The 24,349-nt window shown below is 42.6% G+C and overlaps 3 protein-coding genes across 6 annotated transcripts; 1 reads left to right on the plus strand and 2 right to left on the minus strand.

Moving 5' to 3' along the window:
• The first annotated feature begins 604 nt into the window (after positions 1-604).
• cx39.4 (connexin 39.4) lies at positions 605-4,112 on the plus strand. The gene is made up of 2 exons (XM_010898073.5): positions 605-719; positions 2,969-4,112. The coding sequence occupies exon 2, from the start codon at positions 2,991-2,993 to the stop codon at positions 4,110-4,112; it is 1,122 nt and encodes a 373-aa protein (XP_010896375.2). The 5' UTR covers positions 605-719; positions 2,969-2,990.
• Positions 4,113-15,053: 10,941 nt separating this feature from the next.
• Positions 15,054-17,625, minus strand: smim12 (small integral membrane protein 12). 4 transcript variants are annotated; one of them, XM_010898070.4, is made up of 2 exons: positions 17,553-17,625; positions 15,054-16,541 (listed from the first exon to the last, which is right to left on the minus strand). In XM_010898070.4, the coding sequence occupies exon 2, from the start codon at positions 16,466-16,468 to the stop codon at positions 16,190-16,192; it is 279 nt and encodes a 92-aa protein (XP_010896372.2). In that variant the 5' UTR covers positions 16,469-16,541; positions 17,553-17,625; the 3' UTR covers positions 15,054-16,189. The 4 variants fall into 4 exon arrangements, with proteins under 4 accessions (XP_010896372.2, XP_010896374.2, XP_010896373.2 ...); XM_010898072.4 differs by having other exon boundaries at positions 15,054-16,510; positions 17,553-17,605; XM_010898071.4 differs by lacking the exon at positions 17,553-17,625 and adding an exon at positions 17,322-17,541 and having other exon boundaries at positions 15,054-16,510.
• Positions 17,626-17,751: 126 nt separating this feature from the next.
• On the minus strand, positions 17,752-23,334 carry pef1 (penta-EF-hand domain containing 1). The gene is made up of 5 exons (XM_010898068.3): positions 23,239-23,334; positions 22,190-22,598; positions 21,001-21,156; positions 19,906-20,049; positions 17,752-18,892 (listed from the first exon to the last, which is right to left on the minus strand). The coding sequence occupies exons 1-5, from the start codon at positions 23,257-23,259 to the stop codon at positions 18,660-18,662; spliced, it is 963 nt and encodes a 320-aa protein (XP_010896370.1). The 5' UTR covers positions 23,260-23,334; the 3' UTR covers positions 17,752-18,659.
• Positions 23,335-24,349: the final 1,015 nt, after the last annotated feature.

Below are 24,349 nucleotides of genomic sequence, written 5' to 3' on the forward strand. Positions count from 1 at the left end.
TCTTCAGACACAGGACAACTTTTGAACTTTTAGTTACCTCATACACATGTTCAGTGATAACAATATAAGATATCACTGAACATGTCTATCAGATAATCACATTGAAAGGTCATAAAGTACGCCGTGCTACTTCATTCTCAGAAAAGCGGTAAGTGGCGCCTTTGTGTGGCTCAACGTGACATTACATGAAAAAAGTTTAACTATCAAATATATGTACCCTTATTATTACTACTACCCACTATTACTTATTATATTACTTACTGTCAACGAGAAAACAACGTGTCCAATCTAATGTATACAGGACGTGTTTGGCATTTTATTTATCAAACCTCACTAGCCTACTCACGTTCACGTTCAATAGCTGTTGTTTAACTTTAATGAGAAACGCATACTTAGTAGGCTTTATTTATTCGTGCGGCGTAAAAATAGAACCTCCATTAAAGACCATCATTAAGAGGTCGCCTGCGACGGGCGCTTCTCAGTAAACTGGTGACAACTATTTTACAATGAATTCTTCCCTTTTCCTGGACCAAGTTCCTGCGGGAAGCTGGCCAATAAAAAGCATGGGAACATTCCCCTTACTTTTTCCGATAACAGTGCTGGTTGAAGATTGTACATCCCACCGCTCGCGGAGTAGACCACAAAACTCAAGGGTGCGTGAACGCATACGGAGCATTAAGAACAGAAGTCAATAAAGAACCATAATTTTCCATTGACAGGTAAGGATGCGTCGCTTTCAATAACTAACATACACTTCTAAAGTATTTTTATGAAATACTGCTATGTGATTAAGTTCATGGTTCAAAACGTATTCTAGTAGGAACAACAGTCGGTTGAGCATAACATGAAAGGAGACAGATGTGACAGGCAATGTGGATAGGATGTATAAATAATCTGTGTGGCCGGGTTAAAATGTCAGATTAAATTAAAATGGGTTTTGCCTATACTTTTCGGGTTTGTATACTTATAAGAACATTGAATAATTAATCAATTAATAATATTGCCTTGATAACATAACCTTTTCTAAAAATATATTGAAGTTAAATACGTATACCACAACAAAACCAGAATATCAAAACAAAATTACACCATGAGTATGGATGAGGAACAGGGACCCAGGTGAACATAAGGATGAGGAACAGGGACCCAGGGGAACATAAGGATGAGGAACAGGGACCCAGGTGAAGATAAGGATGAGGAACAGGGACCTAGGTGAACATAAGGATGAGGAACAGGGACCCAGGTGAACATAAGGATGATGAACAGGGACCCAGGTGAACATAAGAATGAGGAACAGGAACCTAGGTGAACATAAGGATGAGGAACAGGGACCCAGGTGAACATAAGGATGAGGAACAGGGACCCAGGTGAACATAAGAATGAGGAACAGGAACCTAGGTGAAGATAAGGATGAGGAACAGGGACCCAGGTGAAGATAAGGATGAGGAACAGGGACCCAGGTGAAGATAAGGATGAGGAACAGGGACCCAGGTGAACATAAGGATGAGGAACAGGGACCCAGGTGAACATAGAGATGAGGCCTCATATTGATTACTGTAGCAGCATAACTAGTACATGGAATTACATTTTTCTTTATTTCTAGTTCCTCTTGTATAAAAAAGGAGTGTGAGAGAGATAGATAAAGACACAAATGGAAGTCAAGAGTTGGCCCAGTACACAGGATGTTTATTCAGTGTGTGTGTGTGTGTGTGTGTGTGAATCAGGCAGACATGTCAGGGGACGACTCAACAACAGCCCCCAGGGACCATTAAGATGGGCCGTATAATATGTCATTATGACAGAGAGGGCTTGTGGTTTTAGGGACTATAGCCTGGAAGAGACTATAGCCTGGAAGAGACCATAGCCTTGTTCTGTAAGTCCATGGGACAGAGAGAAATGGTTTTGAAGAATCATGGCCCTATTTCTAAATGCTTCCATGGTGTCCAGCTAGGATGTATTTATGCAAAATGTAAATATAATCAAATCAATAGGATTGAGGAAAAATAACAAAATGCATATGTTGAGTATGATAACTGTGTTTTGTAAAACATAAAAAGTCTGTTGGGTTGCATTGTCATTTGTATGCTTTCAGATTCAGGTCTGAAGACATAAATGTGGAAATTCCCTAGTCATTGTACATGAGTTGATGAGTGTGAGTTCACAGATAAATTAAGATAATTAGGAATATGTTCTGCCACAAATCATTTCAATTAAAAGGCACCACTATTATACAGAGAAACTAGATCGCTCAGAACCTGTTGAAAAAACTCAAACAAGATGTCAGTTCTGTTACAGAGGTTAGGGTTAGTTTAATCATTTGATAAAAGAGGTATGTTATTTCAGGGTAATATTTAAATAATTTGAGGTAGAGGTATGTTATTCCAGGGTAATATTTAATTAATTTGAAATAGAGGTATGTTATTCCAGGGTAATATTTAAATAATTTGAGATAGAGGTATGTTATTCCAGGGTAATATTTAAATAATTTGAGGTAGAGGTATGTTATTTCAGGGTAATATTTTAATAATTTGAGATAGAGGTATGTTATTCCAGGGTAATATTTAAATAATTTGATAGAAGAGGTATGTTATTCCAGGGTAATATTTTAGAAACATTGGTTTACCAGGGTCATATTTTAGAAACATATTATTATACCAGGATAATATTTTAGCAACATATTGTTTTTCCAGGGTAATATTTTAGAAACATATTGTTATACCAGGGTAATATTTTAGAAACATATTGTTATACCAGGGTAATACCCATTGTTTTTTTGAACCCAAAATAAATACCACTGGCACCCACAGAGGATGAATCTTTTGTCCACAGGTGTGTGTGTGTGTAATACAGAGAAAAACTGAGAAAAGAGTGAAAGAAAACCAGACAGGGAGAAAGAGAGAAATATATTTTATATATGCACAGTTTTAATGTATTCACACTCACAGTACATTGTTCTCTGCATCTGCAGGTCTGTTCCCAGGTGACAGAGGATGTCCAGGGGTGATTGGTCGTTCCTGGAACACCTGCTGGAGGACGGACAGGAGTACAGTACCGGAGTGGGCCGGGTCTGGCTGACGGTGCTCTTCCTGTTCCGCATGTTGGTCCTGGGGACCGCTGCCGAGTCGGCCTGGGATGACGAACAGACCGACTTCGAGTGCAACACCAAGCAGCCTGGATGTACGGCTGTGTGCTACGACAAAGCTTTCCCCATATCGCACTTCCGCTACTTTGTTCTCCAGGTCATTTTTGTTTCGACGCCAACAATATTTTACTATGGCTATGTGGCCATGAGGGCAGCGAGGGAGAAGAGAGTGGAGGCGATGGTGGGAGTGGGTGATGGGGGTGGAGAAGGAGATCAGGGGAGACGGATGTGGAAGGAGAGGGAGAGAAATCGGGAAGTTAAAAGGGGAGATCAGATTGAAGAACTTGAGGAGGAGAAAGGAGGAAAAGGTGAAACGTTTGTCAAAGTCTTACCAGAAGCTCCAAAGCTGAAGGGCCGTATCCTCTGTGCCTACGCTGCCAGTATCTTCCTAAAGGTCATCTTGGAAGTCGGATTCATCGTGGGATTATGGCGTCTGTACGGATTCGTCATCCCAGCCCGGTTTGAGTGCGTCCGGGACCCCTGTCCTCACACAGTGGATTGCTTTGTCTCAAGACCCACAGAGAAGACCATTTTCACCATCTACACCCAGGCCATTGCTGCTGTCTCAATCGTTCTCAACCTGGTGGAGCTGCTCTACCTTCTCCAGCTGGCCATCACCCACTGCCTGGAGAAACGCTATGGCCAGGGGCAGTGCACATTCTCTGGGGCAACTGGGATCCGACCGTGGCCTGGAGCTCCAGGGCAGGAGGTTGAGATGGTACAAGCTCCCTCTTACCAGGAGAGGGAACATCTGTATTTGCCAGCAGGGGAGGGGGGTTACACCAAGCCCAGTCACAGTTCTGTCGATATGGGGTCAGGGGTTAGGGTGGACCCTGGGGGACACCTACCCAGCTATCTGACCTGCATGGGGGCCACACATTCCCAAGAGAGAACCCACCCGATGAAACAGCTGAGACAACCCGTTACCCAGGGAGGACACAGCAAAAAAAATGGACAGCGTTATGTGTGAGGGCAGGGGAGTCTAGGCAACCACGTTCCTGGAGAGGAACTGACATCAAACCAACCTAGCAGACCAGTTCAGCAGTGATTTATTACATTAATCACACATGGTCTTCTGAGTTGTTCAATTAAACACTTGTCATCTCAGGACGGGCCATCCAAGGTGTTATGGAGAAGGATATGTATGGCACAGGGATGATGATATAAGACATTTGCCTCTATAGAAAAACAGTAGTCCCTGTGTGTGGACTGGAGAGCACTTCCAAGAATACAACATTTGTACTGTAAAACACACATTGTGCCTTGAAGGCAAAAACGATGCAGCGGAGAGAGAATAGATTAGATGTTCCTTCTTTAAACAGAAACATGAGAGAAACTCCTCAGGGGCAAGTCAGAAACAAATATAATTAGAAGTTGAACACTGAGAACAGGGGAGAACAGGACAGTGGAACCCTGGAAATGTGAGATGAGGACACAGTAGAAGGAGCTGGTTTATATGCCCTGTCATGTTGATTTCAGGAAACAGGACTGGGATAAGCCTGTCACTGTCTGAATGTGACAATGGACCGGGATAAGCCTGTCACTGTCTGAATGTGAAAATGGACCGGGATAAGCCTGTCACTGTCTGAATGTGAAAATGGACCGGGATAACTTGGTCACTGGCTGAATGTGACAATGGACCGGGATAAGCCTGCCACTGGCTGAATATGACCATGGAAAACCCTGGCCTGGGAGAGCCTACAGACCCCAGTGAGGCATGGAGGAGGAAATATGCCTCTGTCCCAAACCACACTCTTCCCTACAAAAAACACTGGACCCTAGTGAAAGGTTTTGCACTATATGGTGAATAGAATGTAATTTGGGATGCAGAGTTTGTGTTCTTAAGCACGTTCGCCAGAGGATTACTGTGACCTCTGACTGCTGCTAGGGCCAGTGGAATGGACAGCCCTGCACTTCCTCTGAGACCACTAGGGCCAAACACAGAGACACATGGACGCAGGCCTGCAAACACACATCCAGCTCACAGATTTCACCTCTTCTGCGGTAACTCACTGTCAGGCGAGGGGCCAGAAGCGGGGGACCAGAACACGGACCATGAATGACGGTTGCCACTAACCAATGAAGGATAGGAATGGGAGTATGCAGAGTTATGTAAGAGTGACTGTTAACACTGTGAAGGATTTGAATTGTACTCCCTGTCAATTGTTCATACAGTTATAAATGCATGTGGTGCAGCTAAATTAACTGTTAGAGAGAGTTTTAAGCTATTAAAAAGGACATTGGTGAATATGTGTAGTTTATCGTCATAATACGTATTTAAGTAAGTTTTGTACAAAATGTCATTTATCATATTTATTAACTGTGTTTTAATAAAGCTAATTTCAGGCAGTTTTAATTAGCTGGTTAGTGTGTTAAATTCACTCTTAATTGGAATTGTATTTTTAGGTGATCAAAACCACTAAAATGTTAATTAACAAAATAGTAAATTAAATCAGTTTTTAATATAAGATCAACAACATTCATACTTGTCCTTTGGATTCAAAATACTGAATAAGTTTGCTTCCTTTTATGTGGTTTTTCACCTGGTGTATTCTACTACTTAAACATAAACAAGCAGTCGCCCTTCCAGCCTATGGAGCTATCGAGTTAATATAGTTCTGTAGTGAATATAGTTTTAAAATGAATTGAGTTCTATAGTGAATATAGTTCTATTTCTATAGTGAATATAGTTCTATAGGCTATATAGTTATATAATTAATATTGGTCTGTAGTTAATAATATAGTTCTATAATTAATATAGTTTTGTAGTTAATATAGTTCTATAGTTAATATAGTTTTGTAATTAATATAGTTCTATAGTTAATATAGTTTTGTAGTTAATATAGTTCTATATTTAATATAGTTCTATAGTTAATATAGTTTTGTAGTTAATATAGTTTGTAGTTAATATAGTTTCGTAGTTAATATAGTTCTATAGGTAATATAGTTCTATAGTTAATATATTTTTGTAGTTAATATAGTTTCGTAGTTAATATAGTTCTATAGGTAATATAGTTCTATAGTTAATATATTTTTGTAGTTAATATAGTTCTATAATTAATATAGTTTTGTAGATAATATAGTTAACCCTTGTGCACCCATCAAATTTACTACCCTTTGGACACCTTCGTGGACAAAAATGTACACGTACAATAAACGTATATAAAATATTTATAAATACATTTCCGCTTTTTTTTTTCATAAACCTCTTAAACAACTTGTAACCTGCTCAAGACAACCAAGCATTCAATAATTTTCAGGATTTTAACCCTTTAAATGCCAGCTTGATTGTTTGAATTACCTCATTATTTATTACAAAAAATCATTAAAAACATTATATTTTCCATATACTAAATAGTAGGACGATGGGGCTTTGGTGTTGATTAGAGTCTTGGATATGTCAAAGATTAGCAACAAAATGTATTTGATTGCATTAGTGTATTTTATGTAGTGCCAGATACTCCCTCAGGACAGCTTCATGGTTCGGGTTAGGGCTAGTTTTGTAGTTAATATAGTTTTGTAGTTAATATAGTTCTATAGTTAGTATAGTTTGGTAGTAAATATTGTTTGGAAGTTAATATAGTTTTGTAGTTAATATAGTTTCGTAGTTAATATAGTTAATATGGTTCTATAGGCTATATAGTTCTATAGTTGATATTGTTCAATAGTGATGTTCTGACACCTCAAATACTGGATGTTGTTTTCTTACTACATACTGTAAAGGTTGTTGTTTTATCTGGAAAAACACACTCAATAGGAAATCTTTAGAGAAAAGAGTAAAACTGCAGAAAATACTGTTTGGTGTATTCTGCTGACACTGATAATTTAAGTGATTCTCGTGACAAGGGGATAGATGGACTGTTAACATGCCTGTGAAAGGTGATAGAAGATGGAAATACTCCAACCAGGCCACATTTCACATCATAACGGTATATGGGCCTAATAAACTGAAGTACTCAGAACTCAACAGTTTCAGTGTGTGTGTGTGTGTGTGTGTGTGTGTGTGTGTGTGAGAGAGAGGTGACATATATACTTTGTGCCATCAATCTACAAACGATATCCTACAAAGATATCTAAAATATTATGGCAATTGTTGAAAATGAAATATTTCATGTACATACGTAGATATTTAGATCATTTGACATGCCACTCAAAAATTGATATCTGATGAATCCTGTGTCCTTTGATCACCCTTGAGATGTCTATAGAACTTGATTGATTTCCACTGGTGGCAAATTCAATTCATTGGGCATTATTTGGAAAGGCACACAACAGTGTATATAAGGTCCCACACTTCACGATTGAATGTCAGATAAAAAAATATACCAAGTAACTCTCCGTAGTCTTCCAAAATATAATTGTGTCGCAGGCATACATCTGGGAGTTAGAAATAATCCTTGAAAGCATTGACAGTTCCCGTGAGCCCAGTGGTCTCCATCATGGGGAAATGGAGGACGTTTGGAACCACCATAGAACCGGCCATCCAGTTTTACTAACTAACCAAATTACAAATGTACCTTAACAGAACAGAATGTGGAGAAAGTGAAAGGATCTGAATACTTTCTGAAAGGCACTGTACGTAGTCCACTACATCTGATCAGATGTAGGTGATAGGGTGCTACTCGGGTAGACTTGGTGGAAGATCTACATTTCATACACCTCACATCCACATATCTCCTAAAATCCCACTGGGGAAGGTCAGAGTGGGGGGACCTCATCCAATGGATGTTGAGGAAATGAGGAGAGAGGCACAACAACATCATTCAGATCTTCCTCTGATGTGTGAATGGTCTAGGAAGGCCGAGGGAAACCGCCAAATACACCGGCGGATTTGAAGCGCCTGGCGCGGCACTCTCTTCTGTTATCTCAGTCCAGCATGGGCACATTTATGCCTGTGTGCGTGTCTGTTTAGGGAGGGAGGAGGTGAAAAACAAACTAAACGCTGGGGTCATGGAACAGATGGAGAAGGTGACCCATTTTTTCTCTGCCAACCGAACCACTGGCGGAACACCGGGGTCCGATCTGGGCCAGTTTAGACGAGCATGTTTAGCCGTTTCCCCGCTCCTGTCAGTGGAGATGGACAGACCACCGGAGAGTGGCGCGAGGAGACAGAGAGACAAAATGAAACAGAAAGAGAGATTTGTTTCTCTATTATTCCCAAAATAATCTCCAGGGTCAAAGTTTATCAGTGTAAATCGAGTACAGTATGTACATTGAAGACATATTGTTTTGACAGGAAGACCAACCCACTGTGGGAGTGTGTGGGTTTGTGCTGAGCAATGTACATTCCATAAGTCAATATCTGCTGCTCTAACAGACCAAGAAATAATGAGATTGGTGTTGTACAGGAAGACTATGAGACATTCAGTTATTACCTTAGCGCTGATGAAAACCAATTTAACCTATTTTCATGTTTTTAGGTTTTTCATGCACTAACTCTACGACTAAGAACATGAATTTTTAGAATACTAGGCTCAACAATGGGGACATTCATCAGAAACTGTGACGCTGAACATCTATCATCTCTCTGTGAATTCTCCATGCGTTTTGGGGAATTTTCTTAATGTTAAGTATTGTTTATAGGGATTTGTTTGTGGACAATCTCAACAATGAAATTATGCATCTCAAGAGATTTCATCCGGCTAAAATGTTTGAATAAATCAATACTGAAGATGAGTACATTTCCCACCCAGGACCAACCTGCCAGATTACATTTCAACTGCTGATAGAGGTCTGATTAAAACAGCTCTGCCGATTTGCAACTAAACAAGAAGCTAGATATTCCCTAATCCAACAACAATTACTTTGAAGATCTTGGGAGACGATTGGTAGTGTCTGACTAGCCCCTGCTGGTGTTAGCAAAACCAGATTTAAACTGTGAAGACCTCACTGTGCTGCAGAGTAAACCAGACTTAAACTGTGAAGACCTCACTATGCTGTATAATAAACCAGACTTAAACTGTGGAGACCTCACTGTGCTGCAGAGTAAACCAGACTTAAACTGTGAAGACCTCACTATGCTGTATAATAAACCAGACTTAAACTGTGGAGACCTCACTGTGCTGCAGAGTAAACCAGACTTAAACTGTGAAGACCTCACTATGCTGTATAATAAACCAGACTTAAACTGTGAAGACCTCACTGTGCTGCAGAGTAAACCAGACTTAAACTGTGAAGACCTCACTGTGCTGTAGACGGTATGCATCATCACACTGTTTCCTGCATCCTGTCTGCTGATGCATTTCCTCATGACACACATACACACACATCCAACCCAGACCATAACTCCTAAAGACACATTTTAACAGATCAGACTAGATCAGATCAGACTAGATCAGATGCAAAAGGGACCAGTTGTAGAGCCCTAGCTGACTGTGGAGTGGGATTTCGGTTCATTCTAAACTCTGTCACAATGGCATGTAAATACACTAAATAGACTCCTCATTAAAAAGGCCTGAATCTCCAAGGCCCTGACATGACATAACATGAAAGACTGTTCAAAGGACTGTAGAGGTTCCACAGGGGCTCCAGGTCTCTGTCCAGGTCTCTGGTTTCCTGCTGTGTTGAATCCAGGTCTCTGTCCAGGTCTCTGTCCAGGTCTCTGTCCAGGTCTCTGATTTCCAGCTGTGTTGAATCCAGGTCTCTGTCCAGGTCTCTGTCCAGGTCTCTGTCCAGGTCTCTGTCCAGGTCTCTGGTTTCCTGCTGTGTTGAATCCAGGTCTCTGTCCAGGTCTCTGTCCAGGTCTCTGTCCAGGTCTCTGTCCAGGTCTCTGATTTCCAGCTGTGTTGAATCCAGGTCTCTGTCCAGGTCTCTGTCCAGGTCTCTGTCCAGGTCTCTGGTTTCCAGCTGTGTTGAATCCAGGTCTCTGTCCAGGTCTCTGGTTTCCCACTGTGTTGAATCCTGGTCTCTGTCCAGGTCTCTGTCCTGGTCTCTGGTTTCCTGCTGTGTTGAATCCTGGTGTTCTCTGAACTGCTGAAGCCATAACAGACGCTGCTACACAAACACCCACACACACACGCACACATCTATACACACACATACGCACACAAACACACACAGACTGCAGGAAAATGACAATAAGGACGTAAACACACAACGACTCCCTGGTCAGTTATTCTTCTATGTTGTATGGACCCACAATCAAACATTTTGAAAATAACAAATTGTCATTTTTTTTTACAATTTTGTTTGGACTCAGGTTTCCTTTTGAGAGATAACAGTTCAAAAATGTCTCACTCTCTCTCTCACCCACACGTGCGGATACACAGGCAAACACACACATGCACACACACATGCACAAACACACAAACACACACACACACACACACACACATGCACACACGCATGCACCTATGCATTTCAGAGAGTAACAGGCCCCTCTCTCTCTCAGTATCTCTAAACAAAGTTTTCAAACTTCAATCCTCATTCCACCTTTTGAAGAACTCGTTGAAAACTAACCAGCCCATCCCACCTGTTTCTATGCTTAGGATTTAGAACGCTGGACAGGAAGTGGGTCCCTATCTATTTCCTGTTTTCCTTTTTTATTTCCCATGACACTGGTTGGGTGGGGTGGGTATTGTTGTATTGTCATAGCATCAGAGTCCCAATGTCACGGCCACCCCCAATGAAGGAGGACAGGGTGAATGAAGGCCAGGGCCCCCCCCAATGAAGGAGGACAGGGTGAATGAAGGCCAGGGCCCCCCCCGATGAAGGAGGACAGGGTGAATGAAGGCCAGGGCCCCCCCCGATGAAGGAGGACAGGGTGAATGAAGGCCAGGGCCCCCCCCAATGAAGGAGGACAGGGTGAATGAAGGCCAGGGCCCCCCCCGATGAAGGAGGACAGGGTGAATGAAGGCCAGGGCCCCCCCCCGATGAAGGAGGACAGGGTGAATGAAGGCCAGGGCCCCCCCCCGATGAAGGAGGACAGGGTGAATGAAGGCCAGGGCCCCCCCCGATGAAGGAGGACAGGGTGAATGAAGGCCAGGGCCCCCCCCGATGAAGGAGGACAGGGTGAATGAAGGCCAGGGCCCCCCCCGATGAAGGAGGACAGGGTGAATGAAGGCCAGGGCCCCCCCACACAGGAGGACGGGGGAATGGAGGTGAGCCCCCACCCCCCCCATGATGAAGGAGGACAGGGTGAATGAGGACCAGCCCCCCCCGATGAAGGAGGACAGGGTGAATGAGGACCAGCCCCCCCCACGCAGGAGGTCACCCCCCCACCCCCACGAGGACTGGATGAATGACCAGGACACCCCCATGGAGGGAGTTCCTGAAACCCTAATCACGTCCTCATGGCTGGGCAGTAGAATGGTACCAATCACCCCCCAGAGAACACTTAATGACAAACGCAAGCGGTATCTTTAACAATACCTTCGGATCAGAACTGGACAGGGCTACATGTTCTTATAAGTTATGGGAACCAACCTAACAAAGGCCGTGGAAACTGGAGGATTCAGGCAAACGCTCCATTGTTCTGCAGGACTGTGGGAATGATCATAGGAGTGTGTGAGAATTAGGTGATGGTGGTTGTTTTTGCACGGCGAGTCCAGGCGACCCTATGGCGCTCTGATCCACATCCTGACTGGACGAGTTGGAGACATCAGTCCCTCTCTGACTCGGGAACAATGGGCTTGTCTACCTTCTGGGAGGGTACCAAGATGTATCCAAACACACACACACACACACACACACACACACTGTCATCCATGTATATAGAGCACAGTTCATTAGCTGGATGATCAGTGTTCCCATGACTATTTTACATGACTATTCTACATGACTATGACTATTCTACATGACTATTCTACATGACTATTCTACATGACTATTCTACATGACTATTCTACATGACTATGACTATTCTACATGACTAGCTTCAACCCTTCACACACACACACACACACACACACACACACAAAAACTCCATTACATTTAACATTTAGATCAATGATTACTGGACTGGGACAATGGAGCAACTTACAGTTCTTCTAATCTCTGGAGGGGAAATTACTGATGATGAGATACAGCACGTTCATTAACGTTCATGCACCAGTATGCACACACACATAGACACACACACAGCAACACACACTCTCCTCCTCCCACACACTCATTCACATTTCCTGTGAAGATCTAGCAGGCGTAACCCCCTGGCAGTACTGGAACAGGTTGGCAGGGCTGATGATGCCACTTCATCCTGGCACAGAGAAAGGTTACATTAGCTCCATTACAACCCTGAGGATTGCCTGGAGGACTGATGACAAGGACTTCTCTCTTCTCTATGAATCACAAGAAGTGCTGGAGAAGTGGAATTAAAGACAAGTGTATCATACAGTCCAACAGAGGAAAAGTGAAAGCAAAATGGAGGGGTAGATTGATGATTTATGGTGGTAAGAACTCTGTTCAATGTGGCCACTGGCTATGATAGAACATGGGTGAAGCTGTTGTTCAAAAGATCAACAGACTCAAGTGATAACATAAGTCACGTCTAAATCAGGATGTGACAGTGTTTCCCTTGGCATCCTTTGACAATTCCATGAAAGTGACATCACAGATGAAAATAAAAATTCACATGACCAGAAGGCCTTTTGGTATTTTTCCGTCAGGAATAGAATGACACAGCTTCCCCGAAGGGGTAAGAAAACGAAAATGGGCCCGTATTCATAAACTGTCCAAAGGTAGTGGAGCTGATCTGTGATCAGTTTTAGATCACAAAGATTGAGATTACGTGGACAACAGGACCTGAACCTATACCATAATGAATAAGACTGCTTGGCAGGAAGTGATCCTAGATCATAATGGATGATATTACATGAACAAATCCATGATCATAATTACTAAGATATCATGAACAGGGGAGAGTTTATCCTAGATCATGGAATGACAAGACCTAGTCCTAGATCTAGTCCTGATTCTATATCATTATGGTTGATATTACACGGATAGGGAGGACCTGATCCCAGATCATAATTGATTATATTACACGGACAGGGAAGACCAGATCCTAGATCATTATGCATGATGTTACATGGACAGGGAGGGCCTGATCCTATATCATAATGGTTGATATTACACGGACAGGGAAGACCTGATCCTAGATCATTATGGATGATATTACACGGACAGGGAAGACCAGATCCTAGATCATTATGCATGATGTTACATGGAAAGGGAGGACCTGATCCTAGATCATAATGGTTGATATTACACAGACAGGGAGGACCTGATCCTATATCATAAAGGTTGATATTACATGGACAGGGAGGACCTGATCCTAGATCGTAATGAATGATATCACATGGACAGGGAAGACCAGATCCTGTATCATTATGGATATTACATGGACAGGGAGGACCTGATCCTAGATCATAATGAATGATATCACATGGACAGGGAAAACTTGTAGATCATAAAGGATAATATTACTTTGATAGGGAGGACCTGGTAGATCATAATGAGTAATATTACATGGATAGGTAATGGATAGGTAATCCGTCAGAAAGACCTCCACCATGAGAAATGTCATCTGAAAATGTCTGTTCACCAACTAAAATGCCATTCCTGTTAGTTCAGGCAGCCACAGTAACCCTGGTGTGGGCCCTGAGCACGGATCCTTGGGTGCCAGTCTGGGACCACCTCCAGTGGTTTTGGGGGGAATGCCCTCATCTCACTGTCCTTTGCAGGATTCAGAGCATTTGATTGGATGTTTTCCAGACATGTGACGCATGACATCACCATAGTATATATGGGTACAGCTACATGCTATACACCAATCAGCCATAACATGATGACCACCTACTTAATATTGTATAAATTCCCCTTCTGACGTCAATAGAGCCCTGACCTGTCGAGGCATGGACTCCACTAGACCTCTGAAGGTGTGCTGTGGTATCTGGCACCAAGATGTTAGCAGCAGATCCTTCAAGTCCTGTAAGTTGTGAGGTGAGGCCTCCATGGATTGGACCACTTTGTCCAGCACATCCCACAGATGCTGGATTGGATGGAGATCTGGGGAATTTGGAGGCCAAGTCAACTCCTTGAACTCGTTGTTGTGTTCCTCAAACCAGTCCTGAACCATTTTTGCTTTGTGGCAGAGCGCATTATCCTGCTGAAAGAGGCCAATGCCATCAGGGAATACCGTTGCCATGAAAGTGAACATGGTCTGCCACAACACTTAGGTAGGTGGTACGTGTCAAAGTAACATCCACATGAATGGTAGGACCCAAGGTTTCCCAGCAGAACATTGCTCAAAGCATCACACTGCGCACGCTGGCTTGCCTTTCTCTCATAGTGCATCCTGGTGCCATGTGTTCTCCAGGTAAGCAACATGCACTCAGCCATCCACGTGATGTAAAAGGAAGCGTGATACATCAGACCAGGAGCACCCCACAAGGGCTGCAGATTTGGAGATTTTCTGACCCAGTCATCTAGCCATCGCAATTTGGCACTTGTCAAAGTCACTCAAATCCTTATACTTGCCCATTTTTCCTGCTTCTAACATCAACTTAATATAAGCCTAATATATCCCACTCCCTGACAGGTGCAATAATAATGAGATTATCAGTGTTATTCACTTCACCTGTCAGTGGTCACGTTAAGGCTGATTGTTGTATATGCAAAATATGGGTACAACTACATGTCATATACGTAATATATGGGTATAAACACATGCTATACGTTTTATATAGGTACAACTAAATGTAATAAGTACTATTATATGGGTACAACATGTTATCTATGCAATATATGGGTATAATTACATTATATATGCAATCTATGGATATAACTACATGTTATATATTATATGTGCACAGCTATGTTATATTAAAAAATTATAACAACCCATCTCTATTATAATTTCATGAAGACATGATCATCATACAACACGCAAAAAAGGACAAAAATGGCTCGCTTTGCAGCTTTAAAATCATGCATTTTAATCATACGTGCACCAATGCACCTTTCCAAACTTTCCAAAATGAAAGCATACCAAGTTCATTTTAATTGAGTTTGAGCCAACTCAGACATACTGATAGGCCAATTCATTCTTTGTATTAAATCCCAGCAACAGAAAAGGCCACAAAGCAATGAGGCAAAACGACAAAACGAGAACAAACACAAATGTCCCCCCCCCCCCCAGTCACGCACGCTGACTGGAACTCATTTTAATTTAACAGAGGATTAAAGGAGAAGACATCTCAAAGCCATCTGATTAGGTCCTTTTCTTCAACATCTGTAATACCTCAGCACTCGCCTGAAATTGGCTTTAGTTGTTTGATGACATCGACAGTCTTAAGAGATTTTTAAAACATGAAGACACCCTGGAAGCCTCACTCTGGCACACTAAGGGCCCTTTGTTCTTTCTTCGGTCATGTGAGGAGCCGAACTGAGCTGTGAAACTCACTAGCCTAAAGGCACCAGTGGGGAGTGACAAGGGACCAACACGCGACGCTTTAAAATAGAGATAATCAGTCTCCCTATGACTTTATGTGGTGCAGCGGATCATATGAAACATGAGTAACCAGTAGCCTGTGTGTGTGTGTGTGAGACAGAATCACAAATCCAATCTGAGGTGTGAATATTCAGCCTCTAAAACGACTCCACACACGAGTTCAACAGTGATGTCAGCCAATGAGGTCCAAGAACAGGACGCCAGACAATGAAGTCAGAAGTTACCACCAGCTAAAGCCACAGTCAGCCGTTTGAGTGACCAGGGACTTACACGTTACATTTTTATAAAGAGACGACTTTTTTTTTATTTAGTGAACATGATTATAGTGGGTGTTTTGGAAGTCTAGAGGGAGAACGGGGTGGAGAGACCACATAAACCCCCAAAATCCCAGAACCCTCCAGTCCCAGTTACACAGGAGGCCATGACCATAATGTCTTCAGAACAGCTTGCAGTAGTTTGGGCAAGCATGTGGGAGAAAGCCTGGCCAATGTGTGTATGCTGAACAGAAGATTATTGAAAATCTCTTTGGTGAGCCCCTTACGCCCAGGGCTCCAGCGCCAGAGGGAGTTGACCGTCCTCCGTCCACCCAGGCAGGGTTAGCTCTTCTCAGGTCGGTTGCGGTCCAGTGCTGCCCGTGGGGTGAACTCCAGCTTCTCCTTGAGACTGAGGACTTGGGTGCCATCCCGTCCAGCCCCCTCCTCCAGCTTCCTCTCCTCCCTCAGCTCCACAATGCTCTTCTCCTCCCTCGGATTAGGGACGGCGTCACCCCTGATGAACCACTCCAGGTGGTACCCCACCGCCCCGACCACAAAAGCCACTGGGAAGGTGACGTAGGGGGCATAGGTCCTCATGGACATCCATAACACGGGCCACATGGTCGGGGTTTCCGGGACTGGAATAGGCTCACTGTTTCCAGGCTGGTGTGGCGGGGGACATAGAAAGGTTTAACTGGAAGAATGACATGGAAAGGAGTTAGTAAGGTTAATAGCTGCAGTGGTTTCTCTGGGATACATTTGCAAAGCAAGCAAACTCCTCTGGTGACAAGAGGCAAACTGTTAAGGGCTAGGATATTGATTTATCTATGATTCCCATTAGCTATGTCACAAGGAATAGATATATCCGCCTCACGTAAAAATAATCAAACGCACGACCGAGTACTGAAGATAACATATAACAAAAATATATAAACGCATTTGGAAAAAACGAAGTAATACGTCTACAAGACACGATAAGAAATACACTGTATATATAGTGCTTAGCTGGGGAACAGAATCGGAAGGCCAGAGTAGTGACTGGTAAGACACAGACAGCTCCTCAGATGAAAAAAGACAGGGGCATTTTGGATATAAAGGATAAAGCTTTGGTCAGATTTCGTAACAATTTTGGAGTATTAACCAGTGGCGTCGTTAGCCCTGGGCGTCCGGGGTACATTCAAAATCCTGTACTTCCTGTCCCGGGCGGGAGGGTGAACTCAGCCCCGAATGTATTGTGCTCCTAGCGACGCCTCTGGTATTAACGTATAATTTTTGTTTAACCGGCACTGAAGCGCACCACAGTACAAAAACTACAAGATCTGGAACTTAACCGACTGAGTCAAAACTACATGAAAAATAGCCATTTTATAGCTCGCTTGCTACGCATATCGGGATTACGAAACGAATTCACTTATTGTGACAGCAGACTGGTTAGCTATATAGATTACATAACAGTAAAGAATCAAGAACTCACTAGGCAAGGGTATTGGAGTCATCCGAAAGACGTCACGCATTAGCTAGCCAACGTTAGCTATACAGTAATATGTTGGTGTCACCTCGGCTAACTAAACTTCCAAACGCTTAAGGTTGCGTACTTTGAACATCAAGCTCCACACCTCATTCACTGGTACAACATCAAACACCGATCGTACATTCAATGAAAACTGTGATTTTCCTTTACAATTAATTTCAACCATCCACTCACCTTCGAAAACGTGCTTCCGGCGCAACAATACGAGTAGTTGAAAATACCTCCTCCGAATCATCTTCATTGGTTGTACACTAGAATCTCTTATCCAATCCTTACGTCGCCTTGATGATAGTTTTGCCTAGCGCGACACCCAGAGGTTGTAACAAATAACTTAAAATATTTTTCACACGATTAAAAACAACGCATTTTAAGCAACATTTGACATTTTATTATTATAGTGAGAGTATGTGGTAAAAAAAACAATATTCTAAATTACCCAAATGAAAAGACATGAAAAAGATTGGTCGTTAATGTAATTCTTCAAAAACAAAAATCACTGATTATCAGCACTTATAAATCAACCATAGCTACAACCACCATTATCAAGCACTGCAGTTATACTATAAACATGTTTCAAATAAGCAAAATAACCAAAATCCCATAATGTTTCAATAAAAGTAATTATGTCTCGAAAGAACATGATTTGTCTTCACAATAAAACAGCACATTGAGCATACCAAGTATAAAATATAATTTACATGTGCAAGTTACCCAGGTACACTTTCAGATTCGCTTTCCATTAACCCATCTTAAACCTACTTCTGGATTAAATGAGAAAATATCCATGGGACATGCTTTCATGTCAGTGATGAGGTTTAACGTATTTTGGCAACAGGCCCTAGCAAACTGACACGAAGTTTAAATGGCACATTGATTTTCAACCATGCAATATCAAGCCCTTATTGCTCACTCATTCTGGTTGTGAGCATGTTGGTCAAAGCACATACCTACAGAGGTAACTGCTTTTATTGGCACCTCATCATAATTTAGGCAGTCTACTGCAGTCAAACACAATATGTTACAACAACAAAGACATGGAAACGGATAACAACTGGATCTCCTATCTCTTCCACAGCCTCATTGTCTTGATTTACCTTTAATATTTCAGGGTATGTTGGCTTCAGGTAGCCCCTTGGTATAGCCCAGTCCCAGATCTGCTTGTTCTCTTACCTACTCCACTGCTGTAAGGTGGAGTAGGCATCATAGCACAACCGATCAGGGACTCGGGCTAACTTGGCCTTCGTACCGCTGGGTCATCGGTGGACATTTCCATCGGCATCCTCACATCAGCCTACTAACGGTGGTAGAGAGGAAGTCTTCGTAGCTCATGCGTATGTTTCCTGTCATGGAAGAGTCCTTCTCCCTGAAGGCCTGGGTCATGCTCTGCAGCTGGGTGCACACCTGGATAAACCTGTCCAGCTGTATGGAGGCTGGCTGGCCGGGCCGCACGGCATACTTAGCCACCACCGTGTCAGTGAACTGGGGACTCAGGTTATAACCCATCTGGGACAGGGCTGGATAGAGGGAAGAGGAGGAAAAAACAGATGAATGGGGGGAAAAAAGAATTTGACGTGTAGGGAGAAAAAAGGGATGAAGGTAAAAGAAGGAAGGGAGAGGAAAGGAAAGTTAGAGGTTAAAACACTGGAAGGGAGGAAAGGTAGAGGTTAAAACACTGGAAGGGAGAGGAAAGGTAGAGGTTAAAACACTGGAAGGGAGAGGAAAGGTAGAGGTTAAAACACTGGAAGGCAGAGGAAAGGTAGAGGTTAAAACACTGGAAGGCAGAGGAAAGGTAGAGGTTAAAACACTGGAAGGCAGAGGAAAGGTAGAGGTTAAAACACTGGAAGGCAGAGGAAAGGTAGAGGTTAAAACACTGGAAGGCAGAGGAAAGGTAGAGGTTAAAACACTGGAAGGGAGAGGAAAGGTAGAGGTTAAAACACTGGAAGGGAGAGGAAAGGTAGAGGTTAAAACACTGGAAGGGAGAGGAAAGGTAGAGGTTAAAACACTGGAAGGGAGAGGAAAGGTAGAGGTTAAAACACTGGAAGGCAGAGGAAAGGTAGAGGTTAAAACACTGGAAGGGAGAGGAAAGGTAGAGGTTAAAACACTGGAAGGGAGAGGAAAGGTAGAGGTTAAAACACTGGAAGGGAGAGGAAAGGTAGAGGTTAAAACACTGGAAGGGAGAGGAAAGGTAGAGGTTAAAACACTGGAAGGCAGAGGAAAGGTAGAGGTTAAAACACTGGAAGGCAGAGGAAAGGTAGAGGTTAAAACACTGGCCATCTTTATTAATGATGTTATTTTCCAATGCTGCCAGTTTCCACGTTCATAGCACACTGGACTATTAGATTAATCTACATTTCCCAGTCACTTACCTTGCCTGCCCAACTCAGACATGTTTCCACCAATTGGTCTTCTGACCAATCAAATGAGATTGGTACACATCAGTCCATCAGATCTCAGAGCTGATCCGACTGGTGAAGACCAATACTTTGTGACATTTTGTGCTAACTAACAGGCATGCAGAAACACACACCTTGGTGCAGTTCGGTTCCATTGATACAGCCGGAACGGTCTCTGTCATACTGCTGGAACAGCTGTCTCCACTGTTGCATGAAAACCCACAGGGCGGAAAACCCGAAAAGGTCCATACGACCAGACTTGGTCTTGTCAAACATGTCTGGGATAAACAAGAGAGATACACCTTAACTTACAGGAGGATAAAATGCAGTCTGATGTCAGATCTAATTGTGCTGTTTCCTGCTGCTTTGTCATTGTCAGGAAAACATGTTTATTCCATTAGGATCTAGATAGAGAAGAAGCTGACCAGATGGAAAATATTGCTTGTGTCTTTCAGGTTCAAATACTCCGTAATTAGATTTTTACAAGATTGAACAACTGACACATTTATTTTATAGCAAGATCTTAATTAAATGATTTCTACAAATGAGTCACATTAAGAATAACTGTAAATGTCTCTGTCAGTAAAATTCAAGATATTGGCAGAAAAGGGGTAAGAACCCAAAAGCAAGACTGTTCAAGACAGCTAAATCCAAAATCATCCTCACCCATCCACTAGTAAAAGATATTTAAAAAACTTCTAAATTAAACTTATCTATTAAGTTTACCTATTACTGTTACGTTTATTGCCTAAAAAGACATTTCTATATAGAAATGGTTAGAATTGCATTCTTCACATCAATGTGTGCTGTTGACAGATGCATTCATTCCCTCACCACTCTCTGGAAGTTACCCTGTGAGTTCTGTCATTAACACGTAACTGTCGTGTGACAGTGGGTGAAGGCGTGGGGCTGGTTTGGATAAACAGTGTGTTGTCAATACTAGCCTTGTTATTTGAGCATTTCTACATTCCTACATATAAATGACATCTACTGGGAAACGACTAAACCAAATCTAATATCACACATAAATGTGGTACTTGTGACCTGAATGAGTTTATAATTCAACACCCAGGCCAGTCCTCAACCTCTCAGCAGGAAACGGTTGACTGAGTAGGACATCTACATAAAACAGAACTATGACTTCATCTCCCTTCCTGCTGTTTATCACCCAGGTCTAATCCAAACCTTCTCCAACTGTCTCTGCTTCAACACTTCCATTCATCACTCACTGATCATGAGGAGGCACGTTTCATCGTTGAAGGCTGACCAGTTGGAGTTCACCAGGGCTTGTTTCAGCTCCTTCAGGCTGATGGAGCCACTGTGATCCGTGTCCACTGTCTGGAACCACTGGTGAGCTTCCGGATTCACTCCAGGAGGAATGTTACCTGAGGAAGAAAAGGAATGATGAAGAGTAATGACAGGCTGAACCATGGTACCACAGACTGACCGGGGTTCCGTGCATGCCTTGGAAAATGCCTTGCATGGGTTGTGTCATCTCTGAGCAACAGGGGGAGGTATACTGTGAGAAAAACTAAGAAAAAGAGAGGGGGTAGACAGGGAGTTAGTGTGAAAAAGAGAAACGGGAAGGGAGAGAGGTAACGCGAAAGAGAGAGGGACGTAGGGAGAAATGTAGAGTGAAAAAGAGTGAGGGAGGTAGGGAGAAATGTAGAGTGAAAGAGTGAGGGAGGGAGGGAGAAATGTAGAGTGAAAGAGTGAGGGAGGGAGGCGGGTAGCCCGGTGACTCAGCTACAACATGGGACACTGTTGTCACCACACACACTCATCTCCACCCGGCAACACACCAGTCCACCAACACTGCAGAGACGGACATAAGAGAACCCGTCCTACTCAGAGACACTGTCTAAATGCTGGTCAACGCTGTTATACACAAACATGATATGAAGTTTACCACCAGAGTACAGTAATGTGTCGTTTACCACCAGAGTACAGTAATGTGTCGTTTACCACCAGAGTACAGTAATGTGTAGTCTACCACCAGAGTACAGTAATGTGTAGTTTACCACCAGAGTACAGTAATGTGTAGTCTACCACCAGAGTACAGTAATGTGTAGTCTACCACCAGAGTACAGTAATGTGTAGTCTACCACCAGAGTACAGTAATGTGTCGTTTAACAGCAGAACACAGTAATGTGTCATTTACCACCAGAGTACAGTAATGTGTCGTTTACCACCAGAGTACAGTAATGTGTCGTTTACCACCAGAGTACAGTAATGTGTCGTTTACCACCAGAGTACAGTAATGTGTCGTTTACCACCAGAGTACAGTAATGTGTCGTTTACCACCAGAGTACAGTAATGTGTAGTTTACCACCAGAGTACAGTAATGTGTAATTTAATAGCAGAGCACAGTAAAGTGTAGATTATTACAATAATATGAACACATTTTCCACCACCGACCTGTTGGGGCTTGTTGTCCATAGGGCCCTCCCTGGGGCTGTCCTCCATAACCTCCACCATAAGGCCCCCCAGGGGCCTGCCCTCCTCCATATGGGGCCCCTGGTGCTCCCCCAGGTCCTGGCCTAAACTGCCCCCCCTGTCCTGGGGCTCCGTACCCCCCATAGGGTCCTCCTGGAACGGCACCTCCAGCATACTGACCCCCTGGAGGGACAGCCGCACCCCCATATGGCGCATACCCAGACGGGGCCGAGCCTCCATATTGTCCTGGGGGTGCAGATGTGGGAGCGGTTCCCCCGTATTGAGATCCGTGGGGAGAGGGGCCACCGGGTGGAGCGCTAACCCCATACGGAGCACCTGGAGGTGGGTGCTGATGAGGGAAGTTACCACCTCCAGTTGGTCCTGGATAGCCCTGCCAAGGTGGAAAGGAACTAACGCTCAGTTGCTTACTAGAAATCACAGCAGTCAGAACTGCTGATTACATTTTTAGTAGAAGCAAGTAGCTTAATATGGCCTTAACATTTATCAAACAATTACATAAAACACAGTACACTACTATAACTGAACACAAACCCCTTTTTAATAGCTGTTCTATTCCGGTCGTTATTAAAGAAAGGCACATGCCAAACTGCAAATCAAATGACACTGATTAGCCGCAGGGCTAGCTAACGTAAGCACTTATTTACTATGACGCTAGAATTATTTATTGAGTGACGAGTGAAAATAGCGACGAGATAATGCTTGCTATGGCCTACTAGTTCTACCATCGTATCACTCTGCCATAAAACAAAACCAAGCTAAATTGCGACGAAACCACTACATATTACCAGCGTGATGCTACTGCTAACGAACTAGCTAGCTACTACAGTAGCTATTGTACTGCAACTTTTTGTGGTAGTTACAGTAGAGCAGTCGTTCCCCGTAGGCTATAACTCGTTTTACCACAACAAGTAGACCACAAACAGCAGGGAAATCTGGAAATGTGATAACGCAGAAAAGTAAGTAGCTGAAATAAATACAGAATATATTTTACCCGGAAGCGTCATATTTACCTGGCCGTAGTTGAAACTCATTTCGAAAATAACTTCGGAACTTACGTAACCGGTCTCAAATCATATATTCAACCCCGCCTTCCCAAAACGGATTGGCCCAGTTCTCTTGTCTGTTAAAGTCACACCCACGGAAATTGCTTCTGATTGGACGTGAAAGTGGAAAAAATGACAGCGTTGGAACTAATGATTACTACGAAAGCCCTGAAACTTTGATACAGTATATTCCGTATATCTATTCCTTAATCATTAATTCGATTCACATTTTATATTTATGTAACCTGTTTGTGATGTGTCATGCGAAAAAGTGTTTCATGTTGGCCATTTACCACACGACCTCGTAGCTTCTGTTTCAAGTTGTCCATTTACCACACGACCTTGACCAGGGAAGTCAGTAGTTGATTCAGAAGTGGTATTAGCTGTGTAGTAATAGCAGCACCAGTATTAGTAAAATCCTTATTTCATACAGCAAGTTTAGCTTTAATAAATCAAGCCATCATAACAATTGTATCTAGGTCTCCAAGCCTTGGCCACCCAGGCCTAATTTCAGTTACAGATGTTTTCCTCTAGAAGGAAATGCAAAATGTTTATATTTATAAAATGTTTTAAAACAGAATCTGATAAAGCAAACAAAACAGGCCAAAATAACTTTTAATCTCCCTTTCAGTCTTCCACTCTTTTCAATATTCCACTACATGACCTCTGACTTAATAAACGAAAGACATAAACTTTGTTGGTCTTTAACATTCTTCCACAACTAAGACAATGAACATATTTATTGCATATATAAAACTAATACACTAAAAACTACAGTTTTTGTGCCTATTATATTATTTCATTGGAAGAACTACTTTTGATAATGTATAGGGGGTGATCAGTGCTGGTTTGATGTCCACTCCATGTTCTCCTGAGGATACAGAGATGGAAATTAAAACGCTATTTACAATAAACATAGTAAACATTTCAAAATGAGTTTGCACGTTTAATAAGTAATAATCAAATAACAATCATATTTTTTGTTATTTGAAAGGCATTATATAAGTTCCATGGTACTGGTATTCAATATTTCCTGAAATTACTTATTTAATATGGACCGTGAAAAAATAAAAAATAT

The sequence above is a fragment of the Esox lucius genome, chromosome 10 (genome assembly GCF_011004845.1).
Source record: "Esox lucius isolate fEsoLuc1 chromosome 10, fEsoLuc1.pri, whole genome shotgun sequence".
Lineage (NCBI taxonomy): Eukaryota > Metazoa > Chordata > Actinopteri > Esociformes > Esocidae > Esox > Esox lucius.

Excerpts from the sequence above, each read along its gene's own strand:
- cx39.4 (XM_010898073.5), top strand. The coding sequence starts at position 2,991 with ATGTCCAGGGGTGATTGGTCGTTCCTGGAACACCTGCTGGAGGACGGA.
- smim12 (XM_010898070.4), bottom strand. The coding sequence starts at position 16,468 with ATGTGGCCCGTGTTATGGATGTCCATGAGGACCTATGCCCCCTACGTC.
- pef1 (XM_010898068.3), bottom strand. The coding sequence starts at position 23,259 with ATGAGTTTCAACTACGGCCAG. Across the intron at positions 22,599-23,238 it reads TGAGTTTCAACTACGGCCAG|GGCTATCCAGGACCAACTGG; the intron begins GTAAATATGACG and ends CCACCTTGGCAG. Across the intron at positions 18,893-19,905 it reads TGGAACCGAACTGCACCAAG|CCCTGTCCCAGATGGGTTAT; the intron begins GTGTGTGTTTCT and ends CCCTCTATCCAG.